Source organism: Salvia miltiorrhiza, chromosome 6 (assembly GCF_028751815.1).
Source record: "Salvia miltiorrhiza cultivar Shanhuang (shh) chromosome 6, IMPLAD_Smil_shh, whole genome shotgun sequence".
NCBI classification, from domain to species: Eukaryota; Viridiplantae; Streptophyta; class Magnoliopsida; order Lamiales; family Lamiaceae; genus Salvia; species Salvia miltiorrhiza.
Window position 1 is genome coordinate 4,392,928 of NC_080392.1, and position 13,766 is coordinate 4,406,693.

The window sequence follows — 13,766 nt, forward strand, 5'->3', positions numbered from 1 at the left end:
TCTGATCATAACATCATAGATTGCGAAAATATGCCATGAAAGACAAAACATTCAACATTTCATCATAGCATGCTCTTTACATAAACATATTCATAAAACATCTTAGAACAATAACATCCTTAACACGTTGAACTACAGTTACCTTCTTTCCTTGATTGAGCACGATGCAATGGAGTGTTGAGCGGTGCCGTATAAACCCATGTAAGTCTAAAGAATCAAACTAGACTCGACTCTTTTAGAATAAGGTTTCTAGGGCCAGAGCGAACGAACCGCTCTGATACCATTCTGTCACAGCCCGCAACCATTAATGACAAATTTAGCCGGGATTATGACTTGGGATGAGAATTAATGAGTGGGAACGGATATGGACAATTACTTAACATTAAAGTATATGGAAATGTCACTCATAGATAAAATGCTAGGATCATATATGATCATTTGGATACTTATAAAACATACACATAAAGGAGAACTGATTAAGGTGGGTTACCCAATAACACGTGTCACAACTTCATAACATAGAGTTATTCTAATTAAAGTGTTTTGCAGCGGAAAACGTGTGAGATATACATATGAAGATGTATACTCAAGGTTACATTTCTTGAAATGTCAAAGGAACACCCGCTCAACATCATTCCATTCCATCAGCTGCTCAACCTGCATATTTAGAAATACATGCAGGGCTGAGTATAAAAATACTCAGTGGGCACATATGCCTACTATGAAATATAACATGCTTCGTAAAGATTTAAATTGTCATGCCATCATAAGCAGTACAGCAAGGGGTTTTTCGCTAAAAAGGCCCAAGCTTACTAAATTCAGTTGTGATTCTTAAAGTTCGACTGCAGTCTAAGTTCTCTTGTAATCTATCATATCTGGAACTGTGTGCCGGAGAGGTGGCCACCTCTCACGGTCACTTGACCGGCCAACCCGCTAGATGACTCACGGTCACTGGTGTACACTAGTCCTGGCAGGATAGCTATCAACTGCTCAAGACCCGAATTCGATTGCATCATTGGCAAAGCCAAAGTAGATAGATATCATACTAAAATTTAAACATTTTATGGCAAGACAATACTTGAAATAACTTTAACTCAAAGATTTTGTCATGAAATAACTTGCTTGAACGTAACATTTAAACTCATTTGATATATATATGAAACTGAAATTAACAGTTAGATCATCTCATGCATTCATTCGTATAAGAGGCCTACGACACGCAGGAGATCTCTATATACGTATAGTAAAAGTAATGCCCACCTGATTGCAGTGTTTTGCTACTTAAGACAATGATTCTCTTTCCTTAGCGCGATAGGTTACTCAGACGCTTTTGTTTATTTGAACCTTTAATAACACGAAAACATGTGTTCGAGTGAATAATAGAAAAGATAACAACAAATGCAGTGAATCACTATTCACTCATTTCTCTAACTACCCATATTTCCTTAAACGACTATATCTAACTCATATACAATCGTTCTTCCTTTATCAAAATACTTCATGTACCTTTGAGGATGTAGGAAATTCCATTTTATATTATTCATTTATTTATCTATTATAAATAAAGAATAATTCTATAAACATAAAACGTTTTCCTTTTCCCCATTTAATAATGTCAATCACCAATATATATATATATATATATATATATACACATCAATAGCTCATTTATAAACTAAAAGTCATATTTTATCAACAATAAAACTTTAAAATTCTTAATAGGAATTATTTTGAATCATTTCCATCTCAACAAAACTGTATAGATTCAACTTCAACTAATAAACTGCTTTTACTCCGAACTCGTATGGAGTCGAATTTTATATCAATAGAAACCTCTTTGAGTCTAGTTTAATTGAAAAAAAAGTATGTTGAAAAACTCCAAGTAGTTTAAGAGATATAGCGATTTTCCCATCGCCTACCAGATTCGGCAGTTTCTGCCAACTGAAAGTCCAGATTTTTGAAAAAATAGCAAACGTTACCGGAATAACCTCAAATGTTATATGAAGATAGATAACACATATATATTCATACAATAAAAATTTGAGAGCTAAATATCGACATATGGTTACTGAAATAATTAACCTAATCATCTGCCTCACGACAGTTTCAACAAATACGGGCAGTAGACTTCTCAAATTTTAAAAGGGTGGTAACGAAGTTCAAATAACATGAAACTTTGTACAAATATTCACCACACTCCCATCTATACCCCAGAATTTTCCCATAATATAATAGAAACGGGAATGCATCGAAATAAGGGCGTCAACTTACCCTTGTCCAAGTGAGCACTAATGGAAGTTGTTCGTCGGGGGTTTTCTGGTCGTCGTTCCGCTATGGTGTTTAGCCGCGAAGGTCTACGACTTAGTCTTCCTCGTGCGAGGTAGATCAGGCTACACAACAGTGGTTTCTCGATCCTTTTTCGTCGTAAGGATAGTGAGAAACGAAGGCCGTAAGTTGGCCGGTGGCTAAGTCGGGAATTCGACGTTGGCCTCCGAAGGATATTGTGGCCTTTGGTCGGGAAAATATAGAGAAGGTTTCGGCCTTTCGATTGTTGGGTTTGGTAACCTGAAGATGGAGGAACGAGTACACGTTCTCGGTTCAGAGCCTAGTGACCGGTCGGCGAATAAACGGTCCGGCGAAGGGAGCTCACTTGAGCTCTTGCAAGTAAGAAATTTAAAATTTTCTCTTGTTTTACCTCACACCTCTCGCACTTCTGCACTTCTTCCTTCTGCAGAACTCACCTCAATTTATAGAGAGGTTGAGGTGGTTGGTGGCAGCAAATGTTGAAGAAATATTGCTGCCATTTTTGAACACTTTGGTCTCGGCGTGATATCTTCTCCTGCCATCTTTGAAAATTTTGCTCTCGGCGTGATCATCTTCTCCTGAAATTGGGGCTTTTTGGGTGTGATGGATTGCATGAAAGATATTGCAGCTGTGAAAATTGTGGATTTTGTCGTGATTTTCCCCTGCTGAAATCTTGACTATTTGGATGAGATTGACTGCGGAAAAATGCAGTTTTGAAGATGGTATGTACTCATTTACTGATTGTGTTCTCTTTCAATAGCATGTGTTGTCGTTATAACCATTATTCGTCTAAATTGATTTTGCAAAAGATGGTGGAATTACTGGAATGCTAGATAACATGTGCCTGTTTGCATCATGCTCATTATGCTTATACTTGAAATGTATTCATAATAATAGTATCGATGTATGCTTTTGATTGCTCATACTGTTGGGCTCTTTTGTAGTTAAAGAATTGCAGGAGTTTGGAGCTAGGATTTACGAGGGAAGTACTGCACATATTTATGGGAAAGGGAAAGGAGAGTAAGTTTTATACTCTATTGAGACGCCTTATAATTCAACACTAACATCATCTCGTTTTAACTTAATGACTATGATTGATATGAACATTTGGCAGTAAACTACGTGGTGCACGAGTTGGTGCAACTGATTTAAGAGGTGGGATATCATTAGTATTAGCCGGTTTAGCTGCTCAAGGAGTTAATCAGGTTAGCAGAATTTCATATATTGACCGAGGTTGAATAGTTGTGGTAATGATATATGTTGGAGGGGTTGGTGTAATAGTGTAGTGATTCGACTATTTATCGTGATCTAATTTCTCATAGTTCGTACTTATTTCTGTAATAATTCTCCAATTCTCGATGATTAAATACTCGTCGTATTTATCTAAATTAAATCCTCAGACTAGGGATTTAATACTTGAAAGTCGGAATTAATTCACGACTTAATATTTACTCATATAGTGTGAAGTAAATAAAATTATTATTCGCATGTGCTCAAGTTATACTTCTATCAACTTGATCTAAGTAACACGATTTTTTTTTAAAATCGGTTATAAGCCTGGAATTTCTAATAATATTGATTGAATCCATCAATAGGTAAAATAAAGTCTCAAACATGTAACTAAACCAATAAATTTAATTATTGGTTTGATTCATGGCTGAATATTAAATCGCAGCTCTGTATCTCTTATACAGACTTTTGCTGAAATAATATTATCTGAATAAAATAGTCACAATAAATAATTAAAAGAATTTTATAACTAATGCACATGTTTAATCTAATATATATTTAAAAGAGCGGGGCATTACAGAGCAACTCAACAGGAATCTTTTTGGTTTATTCGCAAGTTTGGCCCGGCGCACACTTGCATTGGGGACTTGGTAAATACCGGCATGCGAAAGGTAAATGCTCGAGTCATTGCAGCGCACATTGCAAAGAAAATGCGCGAGGATGGTGAAATTGTGAAGCCGAAGTCTATTATAGCCGACCTACAGAGGGAATATGGTGTGAAGACCAGTTATAGTGTGGCACTACGTGCCCGTAATGGTGCTGTGGAGATGATTTATGGGGGGCATAAGGAATCTTATCAATTACTCCCCGGGTATTTGCACATGTTGCGGACGTGCAATCCAGGCTCGTTGACGGACTTGGAAACTGATTCAAATGGTCGGTTCAAGCACCTTTTTGTGGCACTCGGTTCATGTAGAGTTGCATACACTATGTGCTTAAGGCCAATCATTGTGGTGGATGGCACACATTTGAAGTGTCGTAACAAAGGTATCTTATTTGTTGCAGTCACGAAGGATGGCAACGAACAAATCTTCCCATTGGCATTCGGCGTGGGTCCTATAGAGAATGATGAATCATGGTCTTGACTTTTGTCTCGGGTAAAGACGACTTATGGTCAGAATGCTGAGACGTTGATTGTTTCTGATGCACATATTAGCATACAAAATGCTGTAAATGCGGTATTTCCTGGTGCAGCACATGGTTTGTGCTACTACCATCTACTGAACAAACTCACTCGGTTTGGCAAGGCAGCAGTTGCTCTATATCAGAAAGCCGCTTTTGCATATAGAGACACTGAGTTTGATGCTGCGGTGGCAAGTTTAAAAGCTCTTAAGGAAGAAGGTGGAGCTTATAGCAAATTGATGCAGGTAGGGCCGGAGAAATGGGCAAGGTGTAAGTGCCATGTTCGACGATATAGTTTTTTGACATCAAATGTTGTTGAATCATTCAATTCTCGTTTATTGTGGGCAAGAAGGTTGCCGATATGCTCAATGGTTAAGGCCATCCGGCACATCATAGAGAAATGGTTCGATGAACGACATGAAGCTGCCAAGTCATGTTCTGCTGATGTTACACCGGAAGCGCTGAAGAAGCTAACTGTTGAATTGGAGAAATCAAGGAGATATGAGGTCGTTGCCATGTCACCAATTACTTTCAAGGTTAAGTATTCGAACAAAACATTCAAAGTGAATCTAGAAATGCAATCATGCAGTTGTGTGGAGTGGAATATGAACTTGTTACCATGCTCGCATGCAGTTGCCGCAATAAGGTAGTACATTAGTTTTTATATTTCATTGATCTAATAATGTCAAAAGTATAACTTATATATTGTCTCCAATTTTTCTATCTATCTATGTAGGTATGTAGGTGATGATATATCTAAGCACGTTGGAGATTATTATCAAGCTACAAAACTTTGTCAGGCGTATTCCTATCGAGTAAATTCAGTGCCGCCACTTACGTCATGGATGATTCCAGCTAATCTTCAAGGGCTAGCCATTGATCCTCCTAAAATCGGTCGACAATCTGGACGACCGAAGACTACGCGTCATCGAGGCCCAACTGAAAGAAGTGCACAAGCACCCAGAGCTACTGGATCTGAAAATGTTCCTTCAACTAGCACCAGTCGTGCCTCAAGTGCCAATCGTGCTCCAAGAACCTGTAGTTTGTGTGGATACGAATCACACGTTAGAGACACATGTCCTTATTTGGTCAGCAACTACTGATATGTTGTTGGATGGTTGTTGTCATGAATTTCGAACAAGTTATCTGCATTTCACGTATTCGTAATATTGACATTTCTATATGACACTATGCTCAAATTTGAAACTATGCGCCTATATGACACTATGCGCATTTGCGCATTGAGCATTCATTTTAATGTAAAATTATGAAATTACTAGAACATTTATTATTTAGATATTTAGTTTATAATTATATAATGATTTATTTCTTTTGCTCGTTTTTATAAATATATTTTTTTGTGCTCATTTATATATTTTTATAAATATATTTTTATAAATATATAATTATAAAAAATTATTGCTCATTTAGTTTAAAAATCTCTGCGCATTGAGCAATTCTTTTTTGTTGGAATATTTATACAACTATGCGCAAATTTGAAACTATGCGCCTATATGACACTATGCGCATTTGCGCATTGAGCATTCATTTTAATGGAAAATTATGAAATTACTAGAACATTTATTATTTAGATATTTAGTCTGTAATTATATAATGATTTATTTCTTTTGCTCGTTTTTATAAATATATTTTTTTGTGCTCATTTATATATTTTTATAAATATATAATTATAAAAAAATTATTGCTCATTTAGTTTAAAAATCTCTGCGCATTGAGCAATGCTTTTTTGTTGAAATTGATTTAATAAAATAAAGACTTGTAAAGAATTTTCGCATTGAAATTTAATGAAATTGATTTAAAGTAGAAAATTGTAATATTTATTTGAAATTACAAATATATGTATTTTTTAGATATTTAATAGTTATTAAATATATACAATTTATATAATGTTTTTTAGATTTTTAGTGATTTCTAGATATAGAAATTAGAAATAGGCCATGCGCATAGCATCAATACCATGGTTTTGCAAAATTTGACACTATGCGCCTAAATGCAGCTATGCGCAAATTTGCGCATATAGTAGGCAATGCACAATACTGCTCATAAATTACTAATAAATTGGAATCAAACCATTTGTAAAGCTCATTTAAAACTGTCCATGCACATCACAACAAATTTAGTTGACAAGTTCGTCATAATCCAAACAAAATCTCACATACAACATCTATTCAACTCCGCACATACTAAAAGCACCAGCAGCAATAATCTTCCTGTATTTTTTCACTCGTGTGTTGCCCCAAGTAATACTAGGAGCACTGGAGATTATGCGCTCCATCACCATGCAAGCAAAAGGACCACATGAACTATAATCCTTCTAACTAAATTGCTCGTCCGGTGCAGGGATATAGAGTGTCAATGGATGCGTCTTCCTTTCCCATCCACACACATTCGACGTCCAATAGCCGGCATCTTCCAAAATCTTCCCGAATAAACTCAACAATGGTTGGATCTCGGCTCCACGCTTTGCTTTCGCGGCTTCATCCAAACCATAATATAGTGGATCGTGTAGCTCGGCCTCCCAACGTCCGAGGTATATTCTAACAACCACGTAATGTCCTTTAATCCAACATGGAACAACGACCTACATAGATAATTTATAATAGAACAATATTAGACCTTGAAATATGTCTACCTAGATAATTATAATCTACAACTATTCTAATATTAGAGATATAAGACCTGTGTGGCACTAAACCAATTTTGTGCCATTGACGACCCGCTCTCTCCTTTAACCATGGATAAGACGGATTTAGGGACATTCCAATCATGAAAGGAGTCATATGATCCAGGAATAGTATGGTTCAACTTTGTACTAAAGAAGCAGCAACTCCAATATTGATCACAAACTCGCTGTTCAAAAAAACAAAATAAATTTCATGACATATGCAAATGAAAACTACATGTGCACAATATTGAAGTTGCACAAAAGAACTTACATATAGATCAAAAGAGGCTACCACCGTGTTCTCAAATGTAACAAATGGAAGAATTGAAACCCGACGTATCAGCTTCGATTGACAGCTCAATATGAACAAATCAAGAACCTATGGCGATGGTGTAACATTATCAACACGAGGAACATCGCCTTCCTCGGTGCCCTCGTCGGGTATATCATCACTCTGTCTTGCATCGGGTGCCGGTGTAGGTCGATGAACAGGAGAACGAACATCCGTAGCTCGGACATTCTTATAACTAAAAAAACCCTTCAACTCCTCGAAAAACCCCTTCAATGTCCCCTTGACCCGTTCATGTAAAGCATCGCTGTGCCTTTTCATTCTCTCCTCGTGTGCCTCATCCATCCTCCTCACAACTGTCTCCATAAATTCACGGTCTACACGCCGGTTAGCATGATCGCCGCTACTAGATGTGAAGATGTAGTAGGTGGCCGAACACGCTTTTCCCTAGCTCGTCTACGACGACCCTCTTCATGGGAAGATGAACTCCGTGCCCGTGTGTCCATCACTGTCGCAGCCAAATCATGCGCAGAAATAGGTATATCATGCAGAGCTCCTCCTTCCTCTTGTTCTTGCTCTTCAACATGAATGTCGTGTGAAGGCCCATATGGGAAATCCTGATTAGGAGCTTCATCATGTTGTGCCCCCATATACACACGAGCTTCATCATGCTGTGCCCCCATATACACACCAATGGTAGATAAGTAGTACATAGTGCTGACTTCAAATTCGTCTGCGACCAACTCCAATATCTCTTGCTCCTACATAAAAATGAAAATATAAAGAATCATTTCTGTTTAAAAATTAAAAATAACTCCTAATTTAATTTGTAAATGGACTTGGTAATACATCATGACATTAAAATAAATCTCTAATTCAATTTCTTGAGTAATTTCGAATTTCTTATTTTAATTTCTAAACGAGGACTTCGCATTTCAAACATGAAATTTCAAGAATTTAAATGCCTCACATATTGCAAACATTATAATGGCCTTTTCTGTCAACTAAACAAAATAAATGTATTTATAAGAAAAATTAGTGTAACAAAATTCTATCTACAAATATTTAATCGCACAACAAATGATTACATAAATTAATAAAGAAAACATCTAAGTACCTCTTTCTCGAAGAAGGGCCGTAAATCCTTCGTAGCCGGTCTACTACGAAACATCCACTTCAAACATCTAGGGTGCGCAAACTCAGCAACACAATTACCGACCACATTACCTAAATCGGGCACAATCTCAAGCGACCACACATGCAACGCCCAAACAGGTCCATACAATTTATACTGTTTTTTAGACTTGCAATTTGTCGTATAGTAACACAACAAATTATACGTATACGCCCCCCACGGAAATTGGTTAAATGCATCAAGATCATCTACCAATGCCCAAACCCAATGCTCAATTGTTTTATCAGTCTCATAACCTACAAGCATGCCATATAGGACTATAATGTAGGCAATCCTCAAGTATAAACTACCATCCTCATCATCAATTTCAAAATTCTCAAAAAGATCAATGAGGGTTGATAGTTTCACATGAGACTCATCACAATTAAATTTATTAAACACTTCCACTCCACTCAAATCATGATTACGCGACATATCTACATTAAAATCACCAAAATTAAGACCAGTCACTAAAGCATAATCCCTCTTCGAAAAATGAACTCTCGTATTATTCAATAAAAAGAAAAGACCATCACGGCTTGACTTTATTTGGCGAGAGACTACTTGATGAACGACCATTGCACATTTCGGACCAGGATTCCAATCCAATAAATGTCCAAAACAACCCCGTAAAAATCTATTTAACAATTGTTCACCACCTTTATCCTTTAAATTTATCTTCACTTTGTCTAAATACTTGATTTTATAATAAGTGCCAACGTCCGAAGTTACATTAATAGTGCTTGGTCTCAATAGAGCCCCCTGTTACAAGCAAAAACATATTTCAATAACAAAAATAACTTCGAAAACATTTCCAAAACAGAATTCAAAATAATGGGCAGACAATACTATTCTGCGGAAACAAACAATGCGCATAAATTATTAACTATGCGGAAAAATTATTAACTATGCGGAAAAATTCGCAAAAATTATTACAGGGTTATGCGCATACAATCAATGCGGAAAAATAATTAACTATGCGAATTATGCGCATACAATCAATGCGGAAAAATTCAAAACAAATCTTCAAAACAAATCAATTATTAACTATGCGCAATCTTCAAAACAAATCAAACTATGCGGTAAAATTAAAAACAAATCAATTATTTAACATTTATGCGCAAACAATCTTCGCCAAATTTGTTATAATAAAATCCCACAATTTAGCCAAACAATACGCAAAATGGCAAGGATTTGGGAATGGCTAAAAAGGTATTGACTTAAAAGAAGAAAAAAAATCACAAACAATACGTAAAAAAATCACAATCTTCAACCCATTAGTAAAAAATTCACAATTTTTAATTGTTTAAAAATTCACAACACCCACTTGCGGAAATCATATACAATTTCTTCTGCCCATTTTTTCTTATGTAAAATTATAAAAAGAAAAAAAATTCACAAAATAAGCATTCAACTAATTCACAAACCTCTTCAACTGCGGCCATAATCTCCAACGTCGTCTGAAATGAAAATAAGTCCGTTGCTATAGGTTTCAAGGAAGCAAGAAATGAAATGGCAAGGATTTGGGAATAAAAGGGAAATTAAATCGCGCAAAACACCACAACTATGCGGACGAAATGGAGTGAGCAATTTAGGGGCAATTCAAATTCAGACATAGTAATGACAAATCTATCTACCAACTACTGTTCCCAATAAAGCGGTCAAATGAGAATCAATATGTGTCAGCGTATTTCGTCCAGAAGGTGAATATAATTACATAAGTTGCGCAGTAATTGAAATTATGCGCAAATTCACAATGTATGCGCAAATTACATAAGTTCAAATTCAATGTATGCGCAAATTCACAATGTATGCGCAAATAAAAAAGTGTATGTGCATACTTATTATTTGATGGTCTTTGCGCAAATTCAATGTATGCGCAGTAGATTTGAGAAAAAATCAATCTATGCGCATAGTTCAAATTCAATGCTTGAGAAAAACTCAATCTATGCGCAAATTCAATCTATATTTGCGCAAAAAAAGCAAATAAACAAGACAAAACTAACAATGATGCCGGTAATCGGTTCCGATTAACCGGTAAACTGGTTCGGTTATACCAATGATACATTTATTCCCTGAGCCATTTCTCCGCTTACAATAGTGGCGTCGTCTTTTAGCTCAAGTAAAATTTCTCTCAGATTTTCACTGCAATTCTTAGTCAATTTTGCGTAAACTGTAATCAATTAATCAAAATTTTGTTTACCGATGCAGAAATTCGACGGAAGGAAGCTGAAAATAACAAATGGCGTTAGGGCTGATATTGGGGATTGGGAGGACGTTCAGGAAGAAGCGAGCGTCGTCGCTCGATATTCTGACGTCGAAGAGGAGTCCTAAAGGCTATTACAAGGGAAAAAATTGCAAGCCCACCGGTTTCCACACTCGAAAAGGTCAGCTTCTTCCACTTTATGCAAAATTACTCGTTGTGTAACAACCCGCTCTTTTATTATATTTAAATCCAGGAATACGATAATTATTATTTCATCTTTCAGTAAATCAAACCCAGTAATTATTTATGATTTAAATTCAGCTTATGACACTGGATTATATTCAATTAAGCAGGATTATTATTTTATTACAAGTCAGTAGCTTCGCGTAAATAAAACCGCGATGAGAATTATTGAGTAAGCCAATAATTATTTATTTCAGATTCATAACTGAAATAGTAAAGTCATGTTAATTATTAATCACAATAGAATTAATTTTCTATTTTTTTATTTCTTGAGTCGTGAATTTATTCCGGCTTGTGAAGAATTAAATCTACGATATTAATTTAGATATTATTCCGTGTATTTAAATCTAGCACGCCATGCTCCCTCAGCCACTCTATTCTCACCCGTGCTTAGTTTTTATTTCACTCTTACGTAGTCAACAAAATTGCTGCAAGCAATATCTCAAGTATTCAACAAAGCAAATCTCAGTTTTCAACAGCAAATCTCATTTTTTTTCAAAGATACAGATACAGCCGCAGCAAATCTTATTTGTTCAGGCGCAGCCGATTTTCACTCACAAAAATTCCACATTCATAAATTCCATTGTCGCAGCAATTCGCCTATAAATTAACTCAAACGAATCAGTTTTAAAACCACAACCTTCAATTGCTAATTCTAAAATACAGAGTGTTCGTTTTGAGTTCCAAACTTCAGCAGAACAAGGTATATATTAATCTCAAAGTTCTTCAACTTCATTCCTTATACAAGTGTTTATGTTCAATAGAATTCATTAGCAAGCAATATATCATTTTACAGTTTACAGTATTTGCATACGCATCAAACCTTTGCAAGAAATCAGAAATAGAACCTCTATATAACTAAACTAGAGTACAGAAAAATCAAGTTTTGATTCCATAATCAAATCTTTACACAAACTTGAGTTTTATGTAAAACTTTTTCAAATCTACAAACCTATCGAAGAGAGATAAAATGAGAGGGAGGCAATGACGAACTGCCGAGACCTTCGCTACGACGAACGGCAACTCCGGGAGTCGGCTTTGGGCGAGGCAGCGGCAGCCGATGGCGGCGGCACCAAACGGCGAGATGGCCTCTGTCGGCGGCAGCAGCTGTTCTGCCATCTCTCGCCGACTCGACGAACAGTAGCAGTCGGCGGACTCCGGGCGAGCAGCAGCAGTTCCAGGCGGCTGAGCGGGACGGCGCGGCCAAAGGCCAAGCGCCGCTGGTCGCGGCCCAGAGCTGAACAGCAGCAGTCAGCGGCAGCAGCTCCACGCGGCGAACCTCGCCGGCGACTGGAAGGGCCAAGACGCGGACGGCGAGGCGGCGCGCCAGAGGCGGCGCCGCCCTCAGCCGAACAAAGAGAGAGAGAGCAGAGAGAGTAGGGAGAGAGAGCCGAGAGATAGAGATAGAGAGAGAGAGGCGCATGTTTTGATGTGTGTGTGCTGAGTGTGTTTTATTGTGTGTGTATATTTAGGTTAGGAATTGGGCCGGGTTGGGCCGATTTTTTTTTGAAATGTTGGGCTCCCTCTTGGGCCGATTTTATTAATTGTTTGGGCCGAGACTTGGGCCGATTTTAATAAGTGTTTGGGCCCTCATTTAATTAGCTGATGGGCTTAGATTTAAATGTTTGGGCTCGGCCCTTTACAAATAAAAGCTGATGGGCTTATTTCACTTAAAAGTTTTGGGCCTATTTTAATTTAAATGTTTGGGCTCTTGGTTAATAATAATAAAAAAAAAAACATGATAGACTTAATTTATCTAATTAATTTGGGCTTATATCTATTTAAATTATTTGAGCTCTTAATTATTAATTTAAATTGAGCTTGATTAATTTAATTATATATTGACCTTTAAATTAATTATTTAAATGGAGTTCTTTATTTCAAGTATTTATAAATGGATTATAAAAAGAAATATTTTGAGTTAAACTCTCATTTAAATTAATTCTTTTCAAATGACTTATTAATATGGATTATTTGAAAATGATTAAATGATTTTAAAAATAAGAAAGCATGATCTATGATGATATAATTTATCTATGTAATATTATAGGATTTGTTTTTAAATGACGGAATATTTGATTTGATGACATAAATAGAACGAGTTATGATTTATGCGCATGTTGATGTTCGAATAAATAGTTTCGAACCTAAATGATAGTTATGTGATAATGTTTTGAGTTTAAGGTTTGACGAGATAAGATTAATAATCCGACCTCATAAGACGAGCTTTAATTCCTTAAATAGGATTAGCATCTCATAATTTAATTAAAGGAATATGAGTCATGCATAATCATTTCACGCATCCTCATTTATTGAGATTTTTCGAGAATTAGAATCTTATTTTATTTTCTCGAATTAAAGGTCAAGCACCAGAGTTAGAGCTAAACCGTGAGTCTGCTATTCAGGTAGGCTTTCTACGTATAAACTAAAATTATATATTAGAATTGTTAAG

The 13,766-nt window shown here is 36.3% G+C and overlaps 1 protein-coding gene and 1 long non-coding RNA gene across 2 annotated transcripts; both read right to left on the reverse strand.

Moving 5' to 3' along the window:
* Positions 1 to 6,973: 6,973 nt before the first annotated feature.
* LOC130988076 (uncharacterized) lies at positions 6,974 to 7,781 on the reverse strand. Its single transcript, XR_009089968.1, has 3 exons — positions 7,674 to 7,781; positions 7,417 to 7,587; positions 6,974 to 7,318 (listed from the first exon to the last, which is right to left on the reverse strand). It is a non-coding gene; the product is annotated as an uncharacterized LOC130988076 (long non-coding RNA).
* A 287-nt stretch (positions 7,782 to 8,068) lies between these two features.
* Positions 8,069 to 10,212, reverse strand: LOC130990071 (uncharacterized). Its single transcript, XM_057914271.1, has 2 exons — positions 8,809 to 10,212; positions 8,069 to 8,452 (listed from the first exon to the last, which is right to left on the reverse strand). The coding sequence occupies exons 1-2, from the start codon at positions 9,442 to 9,444 to the stop codon at positions 8,069 to 8,071; spliced, it is 1,020 nt and encodes a 339-aa protein (XP_057770254.1). The 5' UTR covers positions 9,445 to 10,212.
* Between the last annotated feature and the right edge of the window lie 3,554 nt (positions 10,213 to 13,766).

Excerpts from the sequence above, each read along its gene's own strand:
- LOC130990071 (XM_057914271.1), bottom strand. The coding sequence starts at position 9,444 with ATGGTCGTTCATCAAGTAGTCTCTCGCCAAATAAAGTCAAGCCGTGAT. Across the intron at positions 8,453-8,808 it reads GGCCCTTCTTCGAGAAAGAG|GAGCAAGAGATATTGGAGTT; the intron begins GTACTTAGATGT and ends ATTTTTATGTAG.